This window comes from Colobus angolensis, unplaced genomic scaffold, assembly GCF_000951035.1.
Source record: "Colobus angolensis palliatus isolate OR3802 unplaced genomic scaffold, Cang.pa_1.0 Scaffold30, whole genome shotgun sequence".
In the NCBI taxonomy this organism is placed as follows: domain Eukaryota; kingdom Metazoa; phylum Chordata; class Mammalia; order Primates; family Cercopithecidae; genus Colobus; species Colobus angolensis.
The window spans coordinates 8,768,645-8,795,870 of NW_012116266.1; the positions used below are offsets into that span (position 1 = coordinate 8,768,645).

Genomic DNA, 27,226 nt, shown 5'->3' on the forward strand with positions numbered 1-27,226 from the left:
CCAGGCAGTCTGTGTGTGTTGAGTGTCACCTACGCACCAGGCAGTCTGTGTGTGTTGAGTGTCACCTACGCACCAGGCAGTCTGTGTGTGTTGAGCGTCGCCTATGCGCTGGACAGTATGTGTGTGTTGAGTGTCACATTGATATCAGATGTGTAGCCCCCAGGATCTCCAAAAAATCAATCTCTGCTGTTGAGGCCACCCAGTGTGTAGTTCTTTGTTATGGTAGCCCTAGCAGACTAATACAACCTCTGAGGCAGGCTTGATTATTCCCATTTTATAGATGAGGAATCCAAGGCACAGAAGGATTCAGTAATTAGTTCAGGTCTTGAAACCAGGATTCAAACCTGATTCTATCTCATGCAAAGACTCATGTTTTTTCCACTAAGTTCTATTGCAAATGTATTTTTAGGCTTTTTTCAAACCCCAAGATATAGGTAGAGGTATATCTTCACGTCATATTTAGGGAAAAAACCTGTTAGAAAGTTACTTTAGAGCTTGGCGTAAGGGGAGAAAGAGCGAGAAAGGCAGTGATGAGGCTGGGAGTGGTGGCTCACTCCTGTAATCCCAGCATTTTGGGAGGCTGAGACGGATGGATCACCTGAGGTCAGTTCGAGACCAGACTGGCCAACATGGCGAAACCCCATCTCTACTAAAAATACAAAAATTAGCTGGGCATGGTGGTGTGCACCTGTAATCCCAGCTACTCAGGAGGCTGATGCAGGAGAATCACTTGAACCTGGGAGGCAGAGGTTGCAGTGAGCCAAGATCTTGCCACTGCACTCTAGCCTGAGCAACAGAGCAAGACTTGATTTAAAAAAAAAAAAAATCTCCTAATTCGAGGAATGATAGGGGCATGCGTAATACAATGAAAACGCAGCAATTCACAAGTGTTAAAATAATGACCTCATACTACTTCCTGAAGTTGAGCCTTTATCTCCCCCATAAACACTTAACCCTTTTTCTTATTCCACCATATGCTGGAATAAACAAACCATAGCATTACAGGTGGAACCGGGAAATTGACGGTGGGATGTTCTCACCTTCCTTGAGTAGGGGATGTTCACTGAGACCAAGATTTCTTGAGGCTTAAGATCTGCATTAGGGCACTTGCTGAGGAACTGCTCGTTTAAAGGAATCTGTCGTTTTCCTTCTGTGGAAAGAAATGACACTTTCCCTGGAATCTGTTTGGTCTATTAAATAAACTTCCAAAACTTGGGAAGTAATTCCACCAAATACCTGAGGAAACTGGTTGTTCAGGGAAACATGTGCTCTTCCTATGCTTAGCAGGTCTTTTACCCTATAATGCATCTTGTAATGCTTCTTCTAGTCTAGGTCCCGTCTCTTTTTGTTTTCCTTGCTTTCTCATCGATAAAAACATTGACTGGGCATGGTGGTTCACACCTGTAATCCTAGCATTTTGGGAGGCCGAGGCACGTGGATCATTTGAGGTCAGGAGTTTGAGACCAGCCTGGCCAACATGGTGAAACCCCTTCTCTATTAAAAATACAAACAAATTAGCTGGGCGTGGTTGTGCACCCCTGTAGTCCCAGCTATTCAGGAAGCTGAGGGAGGAAAATCACTTGAACCTGGGAGGGAGAGGTTGCAGTGAGCTGAGGTCATGCCACCGTACTCCAGCCTGGATGACAAAGTGAGACTCTGTCTAAAGAAAAGTTTTTAAATAAAAAATAAATTTAAAAAATAGATTAAAAGATCTCACAGAGTAGCCCAGAGTTTCAGGTAGAATAGAACCTTAGCAGTCCTCTTCCTGACAACACAATTCACTTAAAGCTTTACAAGTAGTGAGTAAATATTCATGATCCCTTTTGATATTCTGATCAAGTCAGTCGACAAATATTTATTGTTTATAACCAGGAACCCCACTAGGTACAGTCATGAATAAGAAATTATCTTTAATAAATTAGTATACTAGTGAGGTGTTACCTTACTTTTTTATATCTCATTCCAACACCTGAAGAATTTTAGTTCTTTAATCAATACATTAGGAAGAGTTTAAAACTATAACAAAATAATGAAAGCTAAGAAGCTTTTGATGTCTATATTCACATCCCAAAAGCTGTTTCTCATAGTATGACTTTTTAAGGGGATGTTACTTAAATTGAAAACCCTGAATGTAAATCTTCCTCTTTAAGATAGTTTTGCGACCAAGCACAGTGGCTCATGCCTGTAATCCCAACACTTTGGGAGGCAGAGGTGGGTGGATCACCTGAGGTCAGGAGTTCAAGACCAGCCTAGCCAACATAGTGAAACCATGTCTCTATTAAAAACACAAAAATTAGCTGGGCATGGTGGCGCGTGCCTGCAGTCCCAGCTACTCAGGGGGCTGAGGCAGGAGAATTGCTTGAACCCAGGAGGTGGAGGTTGCAGTGAGCCAAGATTGTGCCACTGCACTCCAGACTGGGTGGCACAGCGAGACTCCATTTCAAAAAAAAAAAAAAAGATAGCTTTGTGGTTTAAATGATATGAAGAGTAAGTATTGAACAATGCAGATGATAGAAAACCAGTCCATATTTTTTAATGAAACAAAAACCCCACAAATTTATAGAGGACCAATTAGAACTTCCTAATAATTTTCAAGCAAGTTGGAAGAAGCAATAAATTAGATGTTGTGGACTTAGTTTAAAGAACAAAAATCAAGTAAATAAATATGGAATGAGGCCCAATCATTGTTCACCTGAAAAAGACCTGTATGTTTCCGTCAATGATAAATTAAGTATGAGCTCAAAGCACAATGTGGGTGCCACAACACTCCTGTGCCACCTGGAGAATGCCTTCAACAGAGGGACCCAACAGTTCTCAATAGCATGTAGTTCTCAGCAATAGTCAGATTACATCCGGACATTAACCAACACAGACACGTCCAGTGTAGGGTGACCAGTGTGAGAAAAAAACCCCAGAAAGACACAAGGGAAGAAAGCCGGTGCTATTAAGACAAGACTCACAATATTTCCAGTATCCAGAAAAGCAGAGAAAATTATTGATATTATAGGGAAAAGTCATTTTCAAGACTGGACTTCCTGCCTCCCCAGAGAGAAAAAGGGGTAGAGAAACAGCTTAATAATCTCCAAGTCGGGGCTATCACTTACCTTTTGATAGCAAGTTGAGGGTACAGTTACCCACAGCCAGGATGGGATTCAGATCTGAATCTGGATGCCTGCTAATGATGTGTCCCCCTAAAGACTTTTTAAAATAATGAGTTATTTTCATTTCAGTTATATAATCATAAAAACGCAAGTGCTAAAATAAGGATTAAGTACAGCTTTGGAGAACTATTTTTTTTTTTTTTGTCTGTTCCAAAAGAATGAAAATGTCATGATTCATCAGGGAGAGTCCCCAAGGGATGCCTACTAGAGTTTACTGTCATCAGATACATACAGCCATGTTCCTGATCTGCGACCCAGCCAGAGTTCCCAAATGCTTCAGGAGAGCATGGTACGTCTGTGTCTTCTCCTCTGGAAGCTTCTGGACTACATCAGCCAAAATGTCCTTCACCTGGGCTAGGCTGAGACCAGCACCAAGGGTGAGTCCTGAAATGAAGTCATTTGTAAATAACACAGTGTGATCACTGCTGACCTGAACATGTCCATTAGACCAAAGCTACAGACATAGAATCTTTACACTGGATACATGCTGCCCTGCTTATTGGTGATGGTGGTGATGGGTAGTGATGGTGTTGAAGGTAATGGTGGTAATGGAGGTGGTGATGAGGCGGTGGTGGTAGGGATAGCAGTAAGGGGGTGGTGTGGTGATGGCGATGAAGGTGGGGGTAGTGATAGAGGTGGTGCTAGTGATGTAAGTGGTGGTGATGGAGGTAACGAAGGCTGAATTCTTTGAACACTCACTCTATCAAGTATTATATTGAATGCTTTAGATAATCTCCTTAAATCTGAACATACCTATGAGATATTAATAGCCCCATTTCACAGAAGAAGAAACTGAGAGTTAAGTAACTTGCCTAAGATCTGACAGCTAATATATGCCATTGTCAAGAGTTAGATTTCAGAGGCTATACTCCAAATCCACATTTCTATTGTTTCTCATCATTGCCATTAAATCAATTTCCTCCACAGGAATAGAAAAACCAGTCTGTAAGCTGTTTAATACATAAACTTGCTACTGTGGTTTTAAAGAACAAAGACTGTGTTATATCCAGTTTTATCTTCTGTCCAGCACTTAGCACTGTATCCTTCACTGAATAGTTTTTGTATTTCTCTGATATTGCAGACAGAAGCTTTTTGGTAAAAATTGAACCATTCAGACAACTAGTATTTAGATTAACTTTAGAGAATTCTTCTCTGAGTCTTCCTCCAGAACATTATCTTTTTTTTTTTTTTTTAAATGCTTTCTGTCCCCATTTTCTTTTTATTTTATTTTAAGTTCTGGGATACATGTGCAGAATGTGCAGGTTTGTTACATAGGTATACATGTGCTATAGTGGTTTGCTGCACCTATCAACCTGTCATCTAGGTTTTAAGCCTTGCATGCATTAGGTATTTGTTCTAATGCTCTCCCTTCCCTTGCCCCCCACCCACTAACAGGCCCCGGTATGTGTTATGTGTTGTTCCCCTCCCTGTGTCCATGTGTTCTCATTGTTCAACTTCCACTTATAAGTAAGAACATGTGGTATTTGGTTTTCTGTTCCTGTGTTGGTTTGCTGAGAATGATGGCTTCCAGCTTCATCCATGTCCCTGCAAAGGACATGATCTCATTCTTTTTTATGCCTGCATAGTATTCCATGGTGTATATCTGCCACATTTTCTTTATCCACTCTATCATTGATGTGCATTTGGGTTGGTTCCAAGACTTTGCTATTGTAAATAGTGCTGCAATAAACATAAGTGTGCATGTGTCTTTATAGTGGAACGATTTATAATCCCTTGGGTATATACTCAGTAATGGGATTGCTGGGTCAAATGTTATTTCTGATTCTAGATCCTTGAGGAATTGCCACACTGTTTTCCACAATGGTTGAACAAATTATACCCCCACCAACAGTGTAAAAACATTACTATTTCTCCATAGCCTTGCCAGCATTTATTGTTTCCTGACTTTTTAATAATCACCATTCTGACTGGCATGAGATGGTATCTCACTGTGGTTTTGATTTGCATTTCTCTAATGATCAATGATGATGAGCAGCACATCAAAAAACTTATGCACCTCGATCATGTTGCCTTCATCCCAGGGATGCAAAGCTGGTTCAATATATGCAAATTGATAAATGTAATCCCTCACATAAACAGAACCAGTGATGAAAATCACATGATTATCTCAATAGACGCAGAAAAGGCCTTTGATAAAATTCAACATCTCCTCATGTTAAAAACTTTCAATAAACTAGGTATTGATGGACCGTATCTCAAAATAATAAGAGCTATTTGTGACAAACCTATAGCCAATATCATACTGAATGGGCAAAAGCTGGAAGGATTCCCTTTGAAAACTGGCACAAGATAAGGATGCCCTCTCTCACCACTCCTATTCAACACAGTATTGGAAGTTACGGTCAGTGCAATCAGGCAACAGAAAAAAATAAAGATATTCAAATAGGAAGAGATGGAGTCAAATTGTCTCTGTTTGCAGATGACATGATTATATATTTAGAAAACCCCATCGTCTCAGCCCAAAAACTCCTTAAGCTGATATGCAAATTCAGCAAAGTCTCAGGATACAAAATCAACGCGCAAAAATCACAAGCATTCCTATACACCAACAATAGACAAGCGGAGAGCCAAATCACGAATGAACTCCCATTCACAATTGCTACAAAGAGAATAAAATACCTGGAAATACAACTTACAAGGGATGTGAAGGACCTCTTCAGGAAGAACTATCAACCACTGCTTAAAGAAATCAGAGAGGACACAAACAAATGGAGAAAACTTCCATGCTCATGGATAGGAAGAATCAATACCATGAATACTGCCCAAAGTAATTTATAGATTCAATGCTATCCCCCCAAGCTACCACTGACTTTCTTCACAGATTAGGGAAAAACTACTTTAAATTTCATATGGAACCAAAAAGAGCCTGTATAGCCAAGACAATCCTAAGCAAAAAGAACAAAGCTGGATGCATCACATGACCTGACTTCAAACTGTGCTACAAGACTACAGTAACCAAAACAGCATGGTACTGGTACCAAAACAAATATATAGACCAATGGAACAGAACAGAGACCTTAGAAATAAAACCACACATCTACAACCATCTGATCTTTTACAAACCCTTCAAAAACAAGCACTGGGGAAAGAATTCCCTATTTAATAAATGGTGCTGGGAAAACTGGCTAGCCATATGCAGAAAACTGAAACTGGACCCCTTCCTTACACCTTATACAAAAATCAACTCAAGATGATTAACGATTTAAATGTAAAACCCAAAACCATAAATACCCTAAAAGAAAACCTAGGCAATACCATTCAGGACGTAGGCATGGGCAAAGAATTCATGACTAAAACACTAAAAGCAATTGCAACAAAAGCCAAAATTGACAAATGGGATCTAATTAAACTAAAAAGTTTATGCATAGCAAAAGAGACTAGGATCAGAGTGAACAGGCAACCTACAGAATGCGAGAAAAATTTTGCAATCTACCCATTGACAAAGGACTGATATCCAGAATCTGCAAGGAACTTAAATAAATTCATAAGGAAAAAACAAACAACCCCATCAAAAAGTGGGCAAAGGATACGAACAGACATTCCTGAAAAGAAGACATCTATGTGGCCAACAAATATATCATTCTTATAAGAAGAGAATCTCTATGTGTATTATAATTAGGAATCATTCTTTTTCTGTTTGCTGGGCAAGGTAAATAAATTGATTAATACATCTTAACTAAGAAAACAGGGACTTAAGAACTCACCACTATTTGTATGGTTTACAACACTCAGTTCTTCAATTCTATCAGGAGAAATTATAACTGGGTGAAAGACGCCTTTAAATTTCACTTCAGGCCCTAAAGGATAAAAAAAAATCATAATAAGACTAGAATAAAGGAATTAACTGCCTTTTAAATTTGAAATTATTATTAAACTAATATCTTTATATAAAAATTACGTATTTTTAAATTCATCTGTTTATTACCAAATCACATAGAGAGAGAATGGCTGGATAGATTTTCATCAAACTTGGAAGACTCTGGAATTGTCAACCTTGAAACTTGGGCCATATTGCATACTCAAAATTATTTCTGGGAAGATTCTAGGGGCTGCTCCTCAAGCTAAACATACACTGGATGCAACAGGAAGACCCTGTAGCAGTTGTTTAAGTAAAACATATTATACCTATTGAGACACTGTGAGAGAGGAAACGAGCAATTTCAAATTCGAGGCCCAGAGTAGTCCCCAAATGGAAAGACAGGACAGCTGTCACTGGAGCTGCTGCTGCTGGTTTGCTATGGAGCAAGCCCCTTGGGTGCAACTCTTCATACTGCTCCAATAAGAGGCAAGATGAATCTACTTAATAATAGTTAGAAAGTCTCTTGAGCAATGCTCAGGAAGTCTAGCCCAAATGATTAAAAATGCTATTTCAGACTGCTTTTCCTGAGAACACATGTATATGGAGTTTCCCTGGCCCATTCTGGCCCCATCTCAAGTTCTTTTCCTCAATTTCCCTATAAGAAATCCCTGGGGTTCTACATACCCACAGAGGTGTTTCCCATGACGACAGGGGCCTGGGGATACTTGAATTTTAATTCCAGCAGTTCCTTCAGGGTCACGGGGGAAAACCACATCATTCTCTCACTGCCAAACACCCTGGTCCTTTGTGGTTGTTTCTCAGCCATTATCTATTGAAAAAGCAACACGGATTCAAGGTACCCAATGGTGCCATCTCCACCTGTTTCCACTCAACCATTAGCATTGTAGAAACAGAAGGAGAAAATACATATCTTCTAAAAAATAAAGCACAAAGTGACCTAAAAGTAGAGCTTTACAAGGAATTAGAATTCAGAATAAAAGTACAATGGTTCTTTACTCCCAGGAACTGCTTGGTCTGTCTCCCTTTGGTGCTCTTATGCCTCAAAGAACATCATTTTAATGTTTGCAAATATAGTAACATGCTGAATCTTGTTAAATCATTCTATGGAGGAATAAACTTCAGCAAAAGTGAAAGTAGGAAACACGTCTACACCTACACACACTGCGATTTCACGATTTCATAGATGCTATCTGCTGCTCCTTACAGTCAACTCAGCTGTCCCCCATGGTGACCCCAGCCCCATTCCTCCTCCTCTTCCTCAGTCCATATTCTTTAGACCTTGAGATAAGGATGACAGAGAGGCCTTACTTATTTGCTAATCAGCTTTTGAGAGAACCCATAAACAAATATCCTTCCTGATATTTCACCATGAATTCTTCTAGGATGAGCTCAACATTGCTTTACCTACCATTAGCTCAGGAGGAAATATCAGTTCCTGGGTTGGATCCAATGGCAGAAACTCCTCTTCTGCGAAGAGTTTTGGACTTGTCTTAAAAAGAGAACGTATCAGAAATTACCGTTATCGAGCAAGTTTAAAATCCTTTGTGGAATAAGGTCAAAAGATATAGACACATGGTCAGATACAGCAAACCAACAAAAAAGTCCACTAGTCAGCCACAATCTCTGAGCTCCAGACCAAGAGCTCTAACACAAACCTGGTCATCAGTAACTCAGTGCTGATGCCAACGGGCCTCTGGAGGCCTCAACTCCCTGCATGTTGTCTTTGGAGTCTGGGGACAGTAGAAGAGGAGACAGCAGCAGCAGACAGCTGGAACAAGAACGGCTCCCTGAACCTCTCCTGAATCTGCTTGCTCTACTTGTTCTTTCATTTTCATGACATCTCCACTTTACTTCTGACCCTTGAAAAATAACTTGAAAAAATGCTTTTAAAAGCTAAGAGACACTAAGGAACCAACAGGTTTTCCCTTCTGTAGATAACTGTATTTAAATGGGAATAATATCTGGAATGAGGACAAAGTTGCTATGATATAATTTTTTTTATAGTGATGGAGTGAGAATGGGAGAGGGCAAATGTTGACATACCACAAATTAGTCAACTTGGGTAGCCATTTATTCTTCCTAAGAGTATGTTGGCTCCTGTTCATGTTCTGAGAAAGCCTTATAAAAGCTTTACATTTCACTGACCTTACTTCCTTCCTCGAATTCTGGCAATCCATTGATTCCTTGATCCAAACAGCAAACTCCATTTTCTTTACTTTGACAGCAGCCCGAAGTCTAGTGGACAAAAAACAAATCACTAGGAATTTATTGTTGATTCTACTAAGTAGTAAATAAAGCAGGTGACTACCAGTTGAAACGTAATACCGAATCAATATCATTAGATGCCATGAGAGAGAGCCATTTGTACTTAAACATATTCAAACCGACTTTAATGAAAAACCCCAGCTTATAGGAAATTTTGAATAGCAGTGATTAATAAGTTAAAAGACATAAAGATCTTATAACTAAGTGTGGCACATAGCATTAAATCATAAATATTAACAATGATTAGTTAATATTAGTATTTTAAATATTAATAATATTAATAGGTATTGTTATTATCATCACTGTTCTTATCTATGATATACCGAATTCATTGTTTAGCTTCCAAAGGGCAATCTTATATCCTTCATTGCAACTTTGTTTGTTCATTTATTCATTCAACAAATATTGAGTAGCTACTCAGTGACTGTGTGGTGACTGGACCTGGAGACATACAGCCTCTACTGTGAAGCAGCCCACAGTCTGGTGAAGAGATGGGATAGCAAATGATCAGTTGCACAACATTGTGACCAAGGCTGTGACGGGACATGCGTATACCCATCGTATATTCGCAGAGGGCTATAGGAACACCAGGCCAGGGTACCTGACCCAGGCAAAGAGGTCAGGAAAGACCTTCTGGAAGCAATGACACACAGCCAGTGTGTCAAAATGCTCAGGTGTTCATTATGTGACCACCAAGGCAAGCTCAATGAATGAGGGTAAGTGCCCTGCTCAAGATCAAATAACAAATAGCAGCTAGAAACCTGGAGATAAGAAATAACCACGTATTAGCATGATGCTGCCCCTCTAATCACTGACAACTCCTACCATTTCGTTTCACTGGGGAAAGCACACTCAAACACGTGGTCCTTTCCACTTACTTCACAGAAAGTCTTGCATGCATCAATTATGGGCCTGTATCCAGTGCAACGGCACAGGTTACCTGAAGGAGAAAAACACAGCTCTGTTAGCCAAGTGACCCAGATAGAGGCACAGTCTACCAGGAGTGTGATGGAAATAAGGACCTTATCACAGAGGAAAGCTCTGTTTGCCATTTTAGGCCACCTAATCTACAAAGTCAGATTTTTTCAACAGCAACTTGGGATATTTCGTTAAGAATCTTGAGGCAGATTTTAAAAGTTCAGGTATTTGTACTTTCTCCTGTAAAGTTGTTATGTCTTCTGCTTGTGACAGGTGCTCAAACAGCACAGTAATTTCAAGCCAAAAACTTGCTCTACAGTCACATTCAAGAGCTAAGCCTTATTTTAAAAATAATTTATTTATTTATTTATTTTTTTGAGACAGGGTTTCATTCTGTCACCCAGGCTGCAGGTGCAGTGGTGCAGTCTCAGCTGGCTGCAGCTTCCACCTCTTGGGTTCAAGCAATTCTCCTGCCTCAGCCTCCTGAGTAGCTGGGACTACAGGTGTGCGCCACCAGGTCAGGCTAATTTTTGTATTGATAGTAGAGATGGGGTTTCACCATGTTGGCCAGGCTGGTCTCAAAATTCCTGACCTCAGGTGATCCACCCACCTCGGCCTCCCAAAATGTTAGAATTACAGGCATGAGCCACGGTGCTCGGCCAGCCTAATTTTTTTTTTAAAGTAAAATCCATTTTATTGAGCTGTTATTGACATACAAAAAGCAGTACAACTTGGTAAATTTGGAGATAAGTCTTACACCTATGAAACCATCACCACAGTCAATGTTATAAACATATCTATCACCTCTAAGTTCCCTCCCACCATTTATTTATTCATTTATTTTGTGATTACTATAACATCTGAACTTTTAGCAAATGTTTGAGTATACAATGCAGTGTTAACTATAAGCATTATGCTGTGCAGTATCTCTAGGACTTACTCATTTTGCATAACTGAAACGTTTTACCTTTGACTAATACATCTTTGTTTTCCTGTTCCCCAGGCCCTGGTAACCACCATTCTATTCTCTGCTTCTATGAGTTTGACTACTTTAGATTCCTCATATAAGTGGGATCATGTAGTATTTGTTCTTCTGTGCCTGGCTTATTTCACTCAGCAGAATGTCCTCCAGGTTCATTCATGTTGCTGCAAATGGCAAGCTATACTTCTTTTTCTAAGGAAAAAACTCCTGATTTTTAACACTTACTGTGACAAAAGAAAAAAAAAAGCACTCTAAGCTTCAGCCGATAGAAAGATCAAAGTTATTATACAGCAGCAAAGGTAGTTATTGAACTGTGAAAGCAGTTGGGCACATCATGTATTTATAATAAATCATTAGGCCAGCGTTTCTCTCACAGTGTGGTCCGGTGTTCCTCCTCCACCCCTAAATCTGAAGTCTTATTTAAAAAACAATATTACTGAGTCAAACTCTCGAGGGGTGGGTCCCAGGAATCTTCATTACCCACAAATTCTCATGTGTGATCTAAGAACCCTGAAATCTGAGAACCCCTTATCACTTTTTTACATCATAAACAGCCATGAAATCAAATTCATGATAAGATCTACAGGAAATCAGGCAGAAGACAGCTTATGAGCAATGTCTCTCCTTTCTACGTCCATTTGTTTTGGTTTTCACCGGAAAATTTTTGCAGAGTAAGTGTACATATGAGCTTTAGGCTCATTTTCTCTAGCAGAGAAAGGAGGTCTTCAGGAGGCCTGAGACAAAGACAAATGCAGCCATGGAGAACTTCACCAGAAATAGGACTTGAGAGGGCATCACTTAAAAAACTTGTTTAGAATCTTGTTGATGAGGATATCCCTCCGCCACATGCACCCTGAGCTCCTGAACTTGACAAAAACGCTCTAGGGTGGATAGAGACAGTTCTTTGCAGTAAGTATCAAGATCTCTGTCTCTGACTTTATGCTGTATCCATCACCAGCCCTCTGATGCTGAATATGGTCCTGAAAGCACCCACTCACCCAGTAGGGAGAGTGGTGACCGAGCAGCACGTAGAGATAACAGGACTATTCCCAAGGGCTGATGAATAACTGGCTTTTTAACGGTTATAAAAACAAAAGAGACTTCAGAAATACATCAGCCAAATGCAATGTGTGGGTCTGGTTTGAATCCTGATTTGAACAAACCAGCTCTTCCACTTATTGGGGATGTAACTTTGCACAAATCACTCTCCCCAAACCTCAGTTTCTCTATTTATGAAATGGAGATAACAATAGTATCTGTCTTATAAATTTTTTGTGAGGATCAAATGAGATAATCTTCAAATAGTATTTAATGCAGTGTGTGGCACATGAAAGGTATCCAATATTAGCTGTTGTTATCATTATCATCATCGTGAAAAAATAAAAGCCTGCAGGGAGGCTGAGGCACAAGAATCGCTTGAATCTGGGAGGCAGAGGTTGCAGTGGAGCCAAGATCGTGCCACTGCACTCCAGCCTGGGCAACAGAGTGAGATTCTGTCTCTAAGTAAATAAATAAATAAATATTAAAAAATAAAAGCATGCTCATATAACCTACCACCAAGGGCATCAGTTAACTGATCCAGAGTGGGCTCCGGGTGGTTCCGGAGCAGCGTGTAGATGGACATCACCATCCCGGGTGTGCAGAAGCCACACTGGGTGCCGTGACACTTGGCGATCCTCTCCTGGAAGCACAGGAAGGGTTAGAAATGCAGAATCTTGGGCCCTATCCCAGGCCTAGTGAATTGGAGCCTGCATTCTAGCAAGATCCCCAGGTGATTTGTCTGCGTGTTAAGATTGCAGTAGAGTGCCCCGAGAGCCCGTCTCATCCCAGGCGCCTCCCTCCCGAGGGCTGGGTTGTTGTGAGGTTGGGCCTCATCTGCTTTTGAGCTTCACTTAAAGCAGTGGTTGCCACTTTTGAGAATCACCAGGAGAGTATTAAGATTTCAAGCCCCACACAGCACCACAAACCAACTGACAGAGTCTCTGGGAATGGGGCACAGGCATACATCTTTTAAAGATTCTCAGATGGTTAGTTTCAATGTGCAGTTGTGGTTGTGAATTACTGAGATAAAGGAAATCCTTCAGAGAAATAAACCAAATTACACTCAAGTTGAGAAGTGAAAAAAAATGAAAAATAAAATAAAATGCTTTTATTACCTTTCCCTCCCTGTAGCATTTTTGCTTTGGAGTCTAACTTCTAAGGTTCAAGTCGATTTTGGAAGCTGTCTTCTGGTAACATTGTAACAATGGGAGTTCCACGTCAATAAGGAAATGAAAGGGTATTGTATGCCTGTGTATGACCAGGTCTCACATGGGCATCCAGGCAGAATTCTCCTCCTCTAGTTAATGATATTTCATCATGATCCAGGCAAAATTCTCTCCCTCTAGATAATGATCTTTCAAATAAATAGAATCCAAGATTCCTTCAAATCTAGAGAATTTGAACTTGGGTCATTTTCTATGTTGCTCCTATCTTTTCCTTCTTCTATCTTTCCTCACATTTGATCTTCATTAACTTCGATAAAAACAAGTAAAAATGGCTTTTTTGTTTGTGTTTTTTTCTTTTCTTTTCTTTTTTTTTTTGCGATGGAGTCTCACTCTGTTGCCATGCTAGAGTGCAGTGGCACGACCTTGGCTCACTGCAACCTCCAGCTCCCGGGTTGAAGTGATTCTCCTGTTTCAGCCTCCTGAGTAGCTGGGACTACAGGTACACACCACCACGCCCAGCTAATTTTTGTAGTTTTAGTAGAGACAAGGTTTCACCATGTTGGCCAGGATGGTCTCGATCTCTTGACCTTGTGATCCACCCACCTCAGCCTCCCAAAGTGCTGGGATTATAGGTATGAGCCACTGCGCCCAGCCTAGAAATGGCATTCTTATGGAATATATATATAATAAAGAGTCAGGTGTCTGAAGATGCTTTATTACTTAAGGCTAAAACTCTAACAAGGTGCTTCTTTAGGAGAAAAGCCAAAAAACTTATTGGCAACTCCTATCATCTGTCTTCCAAACAAGCTCTAAGCATAACAAAGCTTTTTGGTAGCTGAGATTTTCACTCAGCCTTAAGATGATGTTATTTTCCACTTTATTTAAAAAAAAACACACAATAAAATTATATCCCTCAATGCACGTGGCTCTTCTTTCTCTTTCTTCCTTCATTATTTCTTTCCTTCCATCCCTTCCTTTCTTCCTTCCCTCCCTCGTCTCTCCCTTTCTCTCCTTCTCTTTCTTACGACAGGGTCTCAGTCACCCAGGCTGAAGTACAGGGTGCAGTCATGGTTTACTGAAGCCTCAACTTCCCAGGCTCAAGTGATTCTCTCACCTCAGTACCCCTGAGTAGCTAGGACTACAGGTGCTCACCACCACGCCCGGCTAATTTTTGTACTTTTGTAGACATATGTTTCTCCATGTTGCCTAAGCTGGTCTCAAACTCCTGGGCTCAAGCAGTCCACCTGCCTTGGCCTCCCAAAGTGTTGGGATTACAGGTGTGAGCCACTGTACCTGGCTTTTGTCTCTTTATGAATTTAGAAGACGTCAAATAGACAGATCCCATCTAATTAGAACACAGAAAACAAACCCACAAATGTCAGGGCATTCTTAGAGAAGAAAAAGTGTTCTAGCCTTCCAAAAGCATCTTTCCAAGAAGTTAGTTAAAGACACTCACATATCCCAATATGCCAGCCTTCGCTTTTGTTCCCAGCTAGGTTGTATCTGTTGGACTGGCCAAGGCAGCAGGCCCCAGGCTGCTCCACTCTCTTAATCTCAGGGACTCAATGTCATGAGGTTTCTAAAGCACAGAAACCCTATAAGGAAGAGGCACATCCTCACCTGAACAGGATGAATTCTGGTGTGGGTGCTTCCTATGCCTTCTACTGTAGTGACAGCAGTACCATACAGAGAACAGATGGGAATCAGACAGGCATTGGCTGGGTGATGCCTTCAGAATGCAAAAGAAAAGCACAAATTACAAATTATGTCACATCCAGTGGGAAAGGGGCCAGGCATTCATTGAGCTTCTCCACTGTGGCAGGTTTTTGTATAATGTCCCCAGGTTTTACACATACATTTCCTCCTTAGCCCAGGCTCATTTTATAGAAGTGAAATCTGAGGATCAGAGTGATTTACTCAGGGTCACAGCCAGAGTGTCAGAGGCAGGATTAAAATTAGGCCTCCTAATTCTAATTCCAGAATGGTGTCTACTTATCAAAAACTGTTACAACTTTGATTGTTTTTGCTCGAATGAGGGGTTGACATTCTCTAGTCACAGGTAACCACCCACCTATGGCAGGCCAGGTCTCCATTAGCAACCAGAGAAGCCAGCCTTCACCAACACCTCACTGCCATGCTGATGAATGCATAAGTTAAACACTAAAGAACTGGAGAAACTGGTGCCTTAGTACAAAGGCCAGAATGTAAAAACAAGGCCATTAAGAGCCTACCTGGGCTTCCTCAGAACTTAAGAGTTCCATTAAAATAATGGAGACATTCTTATACACCTTGTACACCTTGTATCAGGATCCACTTTAGATGAAGTAATTCTTCCAAGGCTCTGAAGTAATTGTCTAGACCCCAGGCCCTAGTTAAAGATTAGATAGAGTGAAACATTTTGGCTTTCAGCTTGTAGGTACTTTCGGCTTGCATATAAGCACTAGGAAAAATCTGGTAACGTTTAGTTGGTCTGGTGAGTTACTTTGACCTTCTCCCTATAACTGGTTGCAGAAACAAACTCTCTTCTTTCCCAGTCTGTCTGCTTCTTGTTTTTAGACCACAAGAACAAGCAGCCAGACCTCATCTGTCTGGGAACACACCCACCTAGAGCTCATTCCATCTTCCAGATAGATGCTAGGCCAGGGGTTGGTTGAGCAATAAAGTAAAAGTGATACCAAGCTTCAGAAGAAGAAACAGGGTGTGGGATCCAGAACTCCTCAATCCGACAGAACCACTGCTAGAAAATGTCCAACTCACAATGTCTCCTAAATGTTCTCATTCACCAAAGAGAACTATAAATGGCCAATAAACACATGAAACAAGTATTCGACCTTAAAAATCAAGAGAGACTCAAGCAATGAGAAACACAATTTTTGTCAAAGAAAATAATAAATATTTTTAATATTTATAATATCTATTAGTACCAACAGTTTGGGAAGATGAGACTCATACTGTTTGTAAGAATGGAAATTGAGTTCTCCCTGAGAACTGCTGAGAGATATTTCACAGGAAGACATAAAAAAACACTTTAAAATGCACACTCTCTTTTACACTGCTATTCCACCTCTATGGATATATCATAAGGAAATAATCATAGACATAAACATGAATATATCTATAGGAGTGTTAATTGATGCACTGCTCATGCTAATAAAAACTAAAAGTAATCTAAGTGGACAGTATTTGGGGGGTGGTTTTGGTATGCCCAAAGGATGGAACACACACAGCCATTAATGAATTTATTATTATAAGATATTAAGGAGAAATTAACAAAATATACAGACTTTTAAACAGTATGTACAGTATGCTTCCATATGTATACACACAAAAGAAAGACTGAAAGGATATTATTCATTTATAAATAAGTGCAAATATTTATTGAGTGCCTCCTATGTGCCAGGCAGAGTTCCACACTGGAACTTTAAAATTCACTGCTAAAATCACTGGTGAACAAGACAGATAAAATCTCTGCCCTTGTAGAATGTGTGTTCTAGAGATAAAATCTCTACCCTTGTAGAGTGTGAAAGACAGCACATATATACATGGACAGTACACACAAAAATACATTAATTGAAATGTCGAGAAGTGCTATGAATACATTAATATAGGCTAACACAATAGAGAGTTGTGAAGGTGAGGGGGAGCACAGCTATTTAGTAGGTGATTGGGGACGACTGAGAATGCAACATTTTTGTAAAATCTGAATGATTTGAAGGGGCCAGACATGAAAGGCAGTGGAACAAAATACTCAGGCCTTGAGGCAGGAATAAGTGTGGGATGTTTAAGAAAAGGAAGAAGGACAGAAAAAAGTCCAGTGAGGCAGGAACATAGTGAATGCAAGGGGAGTGGTGTTACTCATGGTTAGAGAGACAGGCAGAGGCCAGGTAGGTAATGGTAAAGGCTTGATAGCAAAGGTACAGAGTTTGAATACTGATTCAAAGGCAAGCGAGCTTTCAGTTTAGAGGTAGAAAGCTGTAACAGACTGCCACTCTCATTCTAAAAACCAAAGTAAACCATACGAGGAACATAATCACATCTTTTCAAAGCTCATCAGATGCTGAGTACACAAAGAAACTTTATGAGCAAAACTTAATAAATAAATAAACTAAACTCCGTTGTGACAATCTCTTCATAAGAGAGAAGATACAGTTGTTCTCATCCCTGAGATACAATTATTTTCTTCCTGAAGTTGAAGGAGGAAAAGGAACCTGCCTTAAACAGGAATAAGGAGAAACTAGACCAACTTCCAGCAAACTTTGAATGGTTGCATGTGGGCTGATAACAACAGATTGAAATATAAAGCTGGGCTGCATTCTCTCCAATCTCTTCCCCACCAGAGATCACTGAGTTCCAGGGGTAGTTTCCCAAAAATAGGCAGGGAAGCAGAGCTAAAATAAACTTTCCAAGCATACTGGTCCTTAAACAAAGAAGGCTGGGGGAAGAGAGAGGAGAACTGAAACTCTACGTACTCAGACTTCACAGAGTATAGGGTAGTCGCCACTTCCTAGAGGCTAAAGACAGAGCAGCATGGCTGCAATAGATCTCCCAAAGCATGGAAGGTGAGACAGGTAAGCAAAGAGAAATCCCTCGTGAACTAAAAAGCTGACAACCAGGCTGTAAAGCAGGGAGGAACCTCTCAGAGTTCAGACAGCAGGTAGTTTGGTATGGAACACAGCAGACATCTGAAACCTTACCAGTGCTCAGATCCTTAGCCTTCAAGTGAGATCTGTGAAATGATGTAAAATGGTCTAACATTAGCATAATTGGAGTCCCAGAAGAACAGAGAGAAGAATGTGTGGCATGGAGTAAATATTTGAAGAGATAATGCCTTGAGAAGTTTCCAGAAGACATCAAAACACAGATCCAAGAAACTTGGAAAATGTGAAGAAGGATAAATACCAAACATAAACAGATGTTAAACATAATGGGAAGTCATTGGGGGATTTTCAGTATGGGAATGACTTGATCTGATGATAATTAAAGCAGGTCACTATGGCTGATGTGTGGAGAAAGCACCAGATGGGAGGAAGGAGGTAAGTTAGGGGCTGGAAGAGTAATATATGAATGTGATGATGGCATTATCCTCCCCTGCAATTTCAGCCCTGCCTTTCCTCCCCAGACAGGCAGTTAGGCAGCCATTCAACTTTTGACAGGGGATTTTTTTTTTTTTCTTAGAGACAAGGTCTTGCTATGTTGCCCAGGCTGGACTCAAACTCAACAATCCTCTTGACAGCCTCCCAAGAAGCTAGAAATGTGTGCCACTGTGCCTGGCTTTGATGGGGAATTCTTTGACCATATGTTATCCTCACTGATGCTACATTTTTCTCTCAACACATTCATATTCCTGGGACCGTGTCTGTCTTGTTCATCATTGTACCCCCAGTGGCCAGTTCTTTTCACATGGTAGGTACTCAAAATATATTTATCAAATGAAGGAATATAACAAAGTTCAAAATTATAAAAATTTCAACCATATCTGGACTTTGCTGCATGGTACCTTATCCTGTTGGTGATGGGGTTATATCGTGATATCATCACTGTACAAGCACCACAGCCTCCTCCTCCACAGCCATACTTAGTTCCCGTGAGTCGAACTGGAAGAGGTACAGTTAAAGATCATATGTGTTATGTAATTCTCTTTCTAGAATAGCCCTGCCACTAGGAGACAGTAACATCACAGACTCTTAAATGCTAGTTAAGTTCAATACATATTCATCAAATGTGTTTATGTCATAATTACTATTATAGCAGCTATAATAATCTTGTAAATTCTTGATTTCCCTTTGGGTGCTATATCTTGTATCCTCCCTTTGAAAACAACTGAACCTCAGGTTGCCAAAAATAGGGCCAAACTGAAAAAAGAAGAGTCTATATATGTAAGGGCTTGAGTATTTGAAGGTATGAACACATTGCACATTTATTCTCATCCTTATCTCTGTCTTTGATGACACAAAGCAAAATATTAAATTGTAGATAATTCTTGGAATATTCATGTCATGTTATCCATGTTTTTGTATTTCTCTGCCTTTCAGTGGCAAAAAGTGCCATCTGTTCCCCAATATCTCTTCTCTCATTATTCCTCAGAAATAGAAACCCCAATTGTTAGCCACACACATATGGCTTCCCAGAGTAAAAAATAGACTTTCCCAGCCTCCTCTGTGACTAGGTGGGGTCATTAACAGTGCTGGCTAATAGGATGTAATTATAAGTGTTGTGTATGACTTCCAGGAGAAGAGTCTCCTTAAAAGCAGAGGGGTGCTTCTTTCTTTGCTCACTACTTCTTTCTATTTGCTGGAATTCACATAGGAGGGCTGGCTCTCCATTGGTCATCTCTGATGGTGAGGAGAAAGCTATGTGCTGAGGAAGGTGCTGCTTGATTCCTCAACGTTGTGACACTGCTTGACCAGCCCTGATCCACCTATCTGTGGGCTTCCTTTATGTAAGTGTGATAGCCATGCCACATGCCTCACAGACCTCCCTTCAACATGGAGGGTAACTGACCAAGGGATCCCGTTGCTGCACTTTAATACTGATCACTCCAGTTCTCACTAAGACCATGCCTCCCATGGTTCTCACTAAGACCATGCCTCTCCACCAATGGTTTAGTGCTACAGAGAGACATGGAGTCTTTGTCAACCATCCCCAGTGGTTCTGAAGAACATGCCTTAGATTGACCAGCAGTCTAGGGCCCTTCCACTCAACCTTATCTCCAGGGTCAGACTTACATGGTGATCAAATGGCTCCCTAAGCCTCTTCTGATTCACTCCCTACTTCCTTTCCCACAAACATTTCTCCTAATAAAATCCTCGCACATTTAATCTCATTGTTGGTGTCCACATCCTGAAGAACCTGAACTAACACAATGAGAAAGAAAGAAACTCCTACCTTCTATCTTGTTTGCCATGAGGTGGAGTTTTCTGTCATTCACAGTGAACCAAACTTTAAATATTACACATAGGTACTGTGGATAATCAGGAAGTCATGTTCATTGATTTTTATGTCTAAAGCTCTTGAATGACTTTCATGAACATGTTTCAGAAACATATTCATGTGTCTGAAAAACAATTATTGATGCTTTGGAGTTGTATACTCTTTTGGTAATTTTACTCTCTCCAGGGGGAAGAAATGTACACACTCCCATTGAAACATAATTTTGCATATAATTATAGTGTCCTTCACCCTCTGGTAACTCACTGGAGTTCATGCATAGCAAGCTAAAAATCCATTCCTTAGATGGTTTTATTTGGCAAGTTTTTCTAGGATAACATTTTCAGGTTTAGTTCTTCCATTTTTCTTTTACTTTCATTTCAGGTGACTTCTGTGCTCTCTTTTCCTAATGGGCATAATAATTGGTCTTTAAGGACAGAGTATAAATATTGTGACTCTTAATTCTAAAGGATGCTTACTTAGGTCCTTTTAACATCTATTAAGTTTCCATTACTAGTTTCTCCATTTTATACAGATACTGGAAAAAAATTGGTTCTTCTGACAGCCACATTTGTGCCCTGCCTATAAAACTATAGGACTTTCTCAAATATGAGCCTAAAACCATGAGAGTAGGGGATATATCTCAATGTCTCTTATGTATACTTGAAATATCATTTAATGAGGAAATTGGAGTTATACAAATACGCACACACATACACACTCAAAGTAGAGAAAAGGATACGCTTCTTCCTCAGATAAGGCAACAGCATTGTTTCAGGATCAACATTTTTTTCTATCACCTATACCAAAAGGAAAATAAGAGTTAGGCATACAAAGTTGAGAGAGCTAATATGAAATTCACATTGGTAGGATTACACTGATTTGAGGGAAATGCATGTTAATTAGCCCTTCTACTCATATTTTCAAGTAGATTTCAGCTTTATGGAACACCTGTGATATGCAAACCACCTCTCTTAGGTGTAATTTTGAGCCCCACCACAATTGTGCTGCTGTCCTTGGTCTTGAGTTATTGCTGTTCTCTAAGGCAATTGTTTCCGCTAACAGGAACACTACCTCCTGTCTAGTTTTTTTCTAGAAAGTTTAAAGCAGGTGAGAGTAAAGACATTAGTAGAGCAGTTCAGACTGCAGAGGGGGTAGATGAAATAAGAAAAGAAAGGAGGGAGGGGAATTGCTGGAATAGAATAGCCTCTAGGACATTGATACAGTTAATTTTTTAAAAGACTTGTTTGTTTATCTTGTTCAAATGATTGTGGTTTCCAGTAAAAGATAACCAGCCATGGCCCCAATCAAATAAACAAAGGGGAAGATAAAATGTGTATGCCAAGTGATGAAAGACTGTGCAGCAAGGACACACTTAGGCAAGTTCATGGGAGCAGCCTGGCAGCATAACAGCAGAACAGCATGCTGTCTTTTCCCAAGGATGACATCAAAATGTCATGATTGGTTATGTTTTCCACAGTGATCATGTTTTCTCTTTTTTCACTAAAAATTTGACATTTCTTCTAGATTCACAGAACACATAGAAGCATGACTTGCTTTGCCATTTCAGAAGCTGAATTCATCTTTCACCATATTATAGTAATTTTCCCTACTGGGAAGTAGTAGGTGAGGAGTGGACATATGCTTATTCTAGGGCTGCTGCCTTACCCTCAATTTTAAAAGGTTATACACCAGGCAAGGTGTGGCATATGCCAATTACCAAGGTCAGATCTGTGCCCTAGAAGAGTCTGCAATATAGAAAGATTGATGTGTGTGTGTGTCTGTTTGTGTGTGTGTATGTGATAAGAAAAAATATGGGGGACCTCTCAGGTATCTTCAATTTAATTGGCTCTCAAATGGAACTCTTTATTTTATTTTTCAAACTTACTCCTTCCCTTCTTTTCCTCAAACTGTTTAATGGCCTCAGTATCTGCTAGGTCATCTAAGCTAAAAAACCTGAGCTATTTTCAACTTTTTTTTTCCAGTCCACCACAATCAGTTCTTCCACTTGGGCTTCCAATGATACTCTAAACTTCTTTCTCTTCTACTGTCACTACCCATGAGCCCATATCATCTATTGTCTGAATGATTATAACACCTGCCTGACGGGTCTCCCTGCCTCCACTCTTGGTACCCACAATATCGTCCTCTGCACCATGACCAGAGTGACTGCTGTGAAACCCAAGCCTGATCATCTCATGTATATGCCTAATTTAACGTGGCTTCTGGCTGCCAAACTGCCATTCTGGGAATTCCTGAATCACGGAGATGCTTGTTAAAATGAAACCCCTATGGAATCAGGATTTCTGGTAGGGGGAACCAGAAAATGTGCTTTTAAATGAGTAGACTGAGTGGATCTTAGGTGAATTAATAGCCAACTATTTCCAGAATACAAGAAGAAATCCGAATTCAGTCCACATGGATGAACTGGCTAGTCCAGGGGGTACATTGGACTTTCACCTTCACTGCATGTGCATGCAAGCTTCCCTCTGTCCTGAAAATCTGTCCTCTCTTCTTGGCAGAATTTTGTGTGTCATCCGTTCACCACCCTGCTCAAATGTTCTCTATGGAGAGTGCTGCCACCTAAAATACCCTTCCCCATCTCTAAGTAACCATCCTCCTCTTTGTTCCCATGGCTGATGTCTTCACCTCTTCTTTTATGACACTTTTTACACTGTATCTTAATTATTTGTGTGTGTACAAGACTATCTCAATCCTGAGAGAGGCCATCTTCTGCTATTCTTCTTTATGCCAAACACTGAGCTTGGTGGTGGGGATATATCACAGGATGTAATGAGTGTTAAGTAATGAAATGAATGACTGGAACATGCTATGTATGATTTGGTATGAGATACCAAGAAGGAATGAATAATTTCTCACAGACTTGGGCATCTGAACAGATGGAAAATAAAGAAAAACACAGAAGTTATTGGTGGCAGAAACTGTAGGTTGTCTATCCTGGCATGCATTCTCCTGTCCTTTCTTCCTGCTACTTTGGAATAGCAATGAAATGGCTAGAATCCCAGCAGTTATCTTAGACCATGAGGCAACATGTTCATGACAGGAGACAAAAAAGAGAGAAGAAACCTGGGTCTCAGATAATACCATAAAGCTTCTGCCCCAACCTCACAATGTCTGTTCCTAGATATGATGGTAAACCACAGAAGCCCCGTTTTAATGAATAGACATGGTCTGGGTAGCCTAGTTAGTAAAGAATAGCACTTTAGGCTTGTGGAATATTTCTACATTTGAGGAAGGAATTCATGGAAGAAGGTGGTCATGCTTGTTTGGGTATGTGTTCCAGGAAATGTTCAAGGGACTGGAATCTGGCTCAAAGTCCCGCCAGTTTGAAATGTGTTTTTGTTGTTGTTGTTGTTGTTGTTGTTTTGATATAGTGAGTGTTGTATTTGGAGGAAGTGGGGGCAGGGATCTAGCATGCATCTTGTCCTGGCAGCTCTGGGAATGAAAACAGGGAGGTTAGGACTCAGATGGAGGCTAGGAGGTGTAGAGGGGATGGGTAACAGTTATTCTGGTTGACTCTGGATTTGAGAGATGTTGCCAGTTCTCTGGTCAGGGTCATTGCATGTACTCATCTCAGCATAGCCTTGAATCTGAGGGTGGAATCTGCCCCTCTGTATCAATGTCAGCCCTTTTGGGAGAGTCCAAGTTCATGCCGTACTTGGTTAAGAAATCACTTTTCTCTGTGTACTGCCAGTGACTAGTGCCTGAGGAGGCCCTGCCAGATCCAAGACAGGGTCAGAAAGAGAAAGGAAGAGAGAGATAAAAGGGGAGAGAGTAGAAAATAAGGAAGGGGTAGAGGTGCATGTGAAGGGCCAAGGCTGAGAGGGAGAAGAGGAGGAAAGAAAGGGGTGTATGTTGTGAGATGCAGTTAGTAGAGAAGAACAGTAATCCATAGCAGCCTCAGAGGAGAGAAAGAAGCCTCAGGGAACAGCCATGAGGACACACCTTCCTGAGCTTTAGGTTGCTTTTGAAATTCATTTTGCTTGTTACTTCTTTCTGCCTAAGCTGCCTCCACCTTGTCCACTTTTCTCCGAATCATCGCAGCTATTCCAGAAGCCCAGAAATTTCCTCTCTCAGCCTTGTAAACCAAGAACCTTAGAGAATGCTAGCCAACAAACTGCTCTTTCCAGATTCCTACAGCAATATCAAAAGTCTATGCTCATTGTGCAAATAATGCAGGATGACTGTTTCTTCGCATCCTTGACACCTCTAAGCAGGTTCTGGCTCTACTAATGAAACAGATTATTTTCTAGTCCAGACAGTAACAATTGTTTCCACATATCAAGTGTTTACTGTGTACACGTACCCTGCTAACCACTCTCCATGCAACTTAATCAGCCTCAATTTCAAGGGAGAAGGCTCTGTTATTAGCTAGATTTTGCAAAGGAGAAAACAGAAGCTCAGCGACATTAAGCACCTTGCCTGAGGCCCCAGACCCACCACGTCGAAGTCGCAGAGCAGATAGCACAGGATTCAAACCCATTCCCGACTAGTTCCAAGGCCCATACCTTTGATTTCCACACCTCATTGCCTCATGAAATGACATGCTTCATTTCCTAAGTTGAGGTTGGAATGTGGCATCTATGGTAGAATTTATTCATGGGCTATTCCTCCCTTAAACTCCATGTTAAATGGGTCATCTGTTCTTCTGGGGGCCTTGGTAGAGTGAATAAGATTTCAGAAAACTCTGCAACTAGGTCCCTGGCCAACGTGCACTGTTCTTGCCTCCAGATGTCATTACCTTCTGCCTGAGGACAACTTTTGGTGACCTGAGAAAATTTAGCAAAAAGCAGAATAGAAGCCAATCACATCACTTATTGTCTCCTAAGTGGCTTCACTTCTAAGCTTCTTTTTCAAAGGTGGGTTTTTAATTCCAGAGATTGCATTTGACTTCAAAAGCCCTCTTCTAGGGCGGGTTTTCTTTCCACACTCTTCTCAACAATCTCTTACTCTCTGGAACCACAAAGTTTATGCTAGGCTGGGCACAGTGGCTCAAGCCTGTAAACCTAGCACTTTGGGAGGCTGAGTCAGGGAGATCACCTGAGGTCAGGAGTTTGAGACCAGCCTGGCCAACATGGTGAAACCCAATCTCTACTAAAAATACAAAAATTAGAGTGGTGGTGGGTGCTTTTAGTTCCATAGTCCCAGCTACTCAGGAGGCTGAGGCATGAGAATTGTTTGAACCTGGGAGGCAGAGGTTGCAGTGAGCTGAGATCACGCCACTGCACTCCAGCCTGGGCAACAGAGTGAGACTTCATCTCAAAAAAAAAAAAAAAAAAAAAAAGCTTATTCTAGTTCTTTCCATATAAGTAATTAGGCTTGTTTATTAGTACTGAAGCACACACCTAACAGAATTTAGAAGGGAGGAGAAGGAAAGGGAAAGATTAACACAATTTTTTCTAATGGGTAATTGCAAAAACAGAATCAATATCTCCAGATTATACTTTACAAATAACCACAGGACATTTGGCCCATAGACAAAGTGAGTCCATAGATAAGAACTAGCTTATCTAATTTTAAAAATCAATAGAGCACAAACTATCGTTGGCCGTTATGTTAAAAATCCCAATATTTGTTTGGAAGTGGGGGAAGGAGAACTGAGGAGATGTTAGACTCAAAACCCCTGTTTCTTCATTTAACCCAAACCCTTACCATCACCTATAAAGCCCTCGTAATCTGGCCCCTGCCCATGTTGCCAGCCCCACCACCCTACCTCCCTAGCACACAGAAATCCTTCCACCTCAGGACCTTTGCACCTGCCATTCCCACTGCCTGCATGCTCTTTCCCAGATGTTTGCATGGCTTGCTCCTCACTGCATCCCAGTCACTGCTCTAATGCCACCCTTTCAGACAGGCCAAAACATCCATCCCTTCTAAGTATCCTGCACACTCTCTGTCCCCACGCTGTGCTTTATTTTTTAAATTAGCACTTCTCACTTCCTGACATTACACATTTTCATGTATTTATATGCTTGCTATCTCTCCCCAGCACAATGTAAGTTCCATGCACACAGGGACTTGTTATTTCTGTGCTCTGCTGTATCTCATAAGCCTGGAACACTGCCTGGCATACGGCAGGCCCTTAACAAAGAAGTGGATTGAATGCTCATGATCACTCTTTATGAAGTAAGTGGTATCATCTCCTTTTAACAGAGGAACTGGCCTCTGAGAGGTTAGATTTTTCTCAATCAGAATTAGAATTGGAATTGAAGACTTGTTTGTCTAAACAACAAAACCAGTGTTGTGTTTACTATATCATTCTGTTACACAAAAGAAGGAAAAAAATGACATGTCAATCACCTCACCCCATTGTCATATTTCACCCTCACAGCAGTCCTGTGAAGGGGTCCTAACGATCCCCTTTACAGATCAGGGAAAACAAGCTCATCTTATCCAATGTGGAACCCAGGCAGCAGAGGCAGACAGTTTTTGAGGGGCCTACCGTACAATTTGGGGGATCCTCTTTAAGAAACATAGTACAAAAACCACAAATGAAATTAGGCTCAGGGTCTTAGAACAGGCCTCACAACTAGGGCCTGATGCTTCACCCTGGTTAGCTTCCAGGGGAGGCAGCTGGTGCCCATCAGGAAAAGTGTTGCAGCTGCCCTTAGCCAGAAGCAGGGGTCACAGGTGGCTCTGAGTGAACCGGCACCAACACGAGCACCAGGAAAAGCAGGTGCCACTGCTCTTGCTTGGTTGTTAGCTCTGTTTTTGTTGTTTTTAAGAGACAGGATCTCACTCTTTTGCCCAGGCTGGAGTGCAGTGGTGTGATCACAGCTCACTGTAACCTTGAACTCTTAGACTCAAGCGATCCTCCCCCTTCACCCTCCCCAGTAGCTGGGCTACATGCACACACCACCACACCTGGTTATTGTTTTCCACCACACCTGGTTATTGTTTTTGT

The 27,226-nt window shown here is 40.9% G+C and overlaps 1 protein-coding gene across 1 annotated transcript in view; it reads right to left on the reverse strand.

Annotated features, from left to right (window-relative positions):
* Positions 1-27,226, reverse strand: part of AOX1 (aldehyde oxidase 1) — an 88,770-nt gene that overhangs the window by 60,306 nt on the left and 1,238 nt on the right. The window contains exons 2-13 of the mRNA XM_011949957.1: positions 21,044-21,101; positions 18,872-18,968; positions 14,995-15,103; positions 12,722-12,848; positions 10,146-10,207; positions 9,148-9,237; positions 8,411-8,491; positions 7,666-7,810; positions 6,887-6,979; positions 3,394-3,545; positions 3,105-3,198; positions 1,041-1,150 (exon numbers count right to left, since the gene is read on the reverse strand). Coding sequence (XP_011805347.1) covers positions 1,041-1,150; positions 3,105-3,198; positions 3,394-3,545; positions 6,887-6,979; positions 7,666-7,810; positions 8,411-8,491; positions 9,148-9,237; positions 10,146-10,207; positions 12,722-12,848; positions 14,995-15,103; positions 18,872-18,968; positions 21,044-21,101 — 1,218 coding nt within the window. The remainder of the gene's footprint in view (positions 1-1,040; positions 1,151-3,104; positions 3,199-3,393; positions 3,546-6,886; positions 6,980-7,665; positions 7,811-8,410; positions 8,492-9,147; positions 9,238-10,145; positions 10,208-12,721; positions 12,849-14,994; positions 15,104-18,871; positions 18,969-21,043; positions 21,102-27,226) is intronic.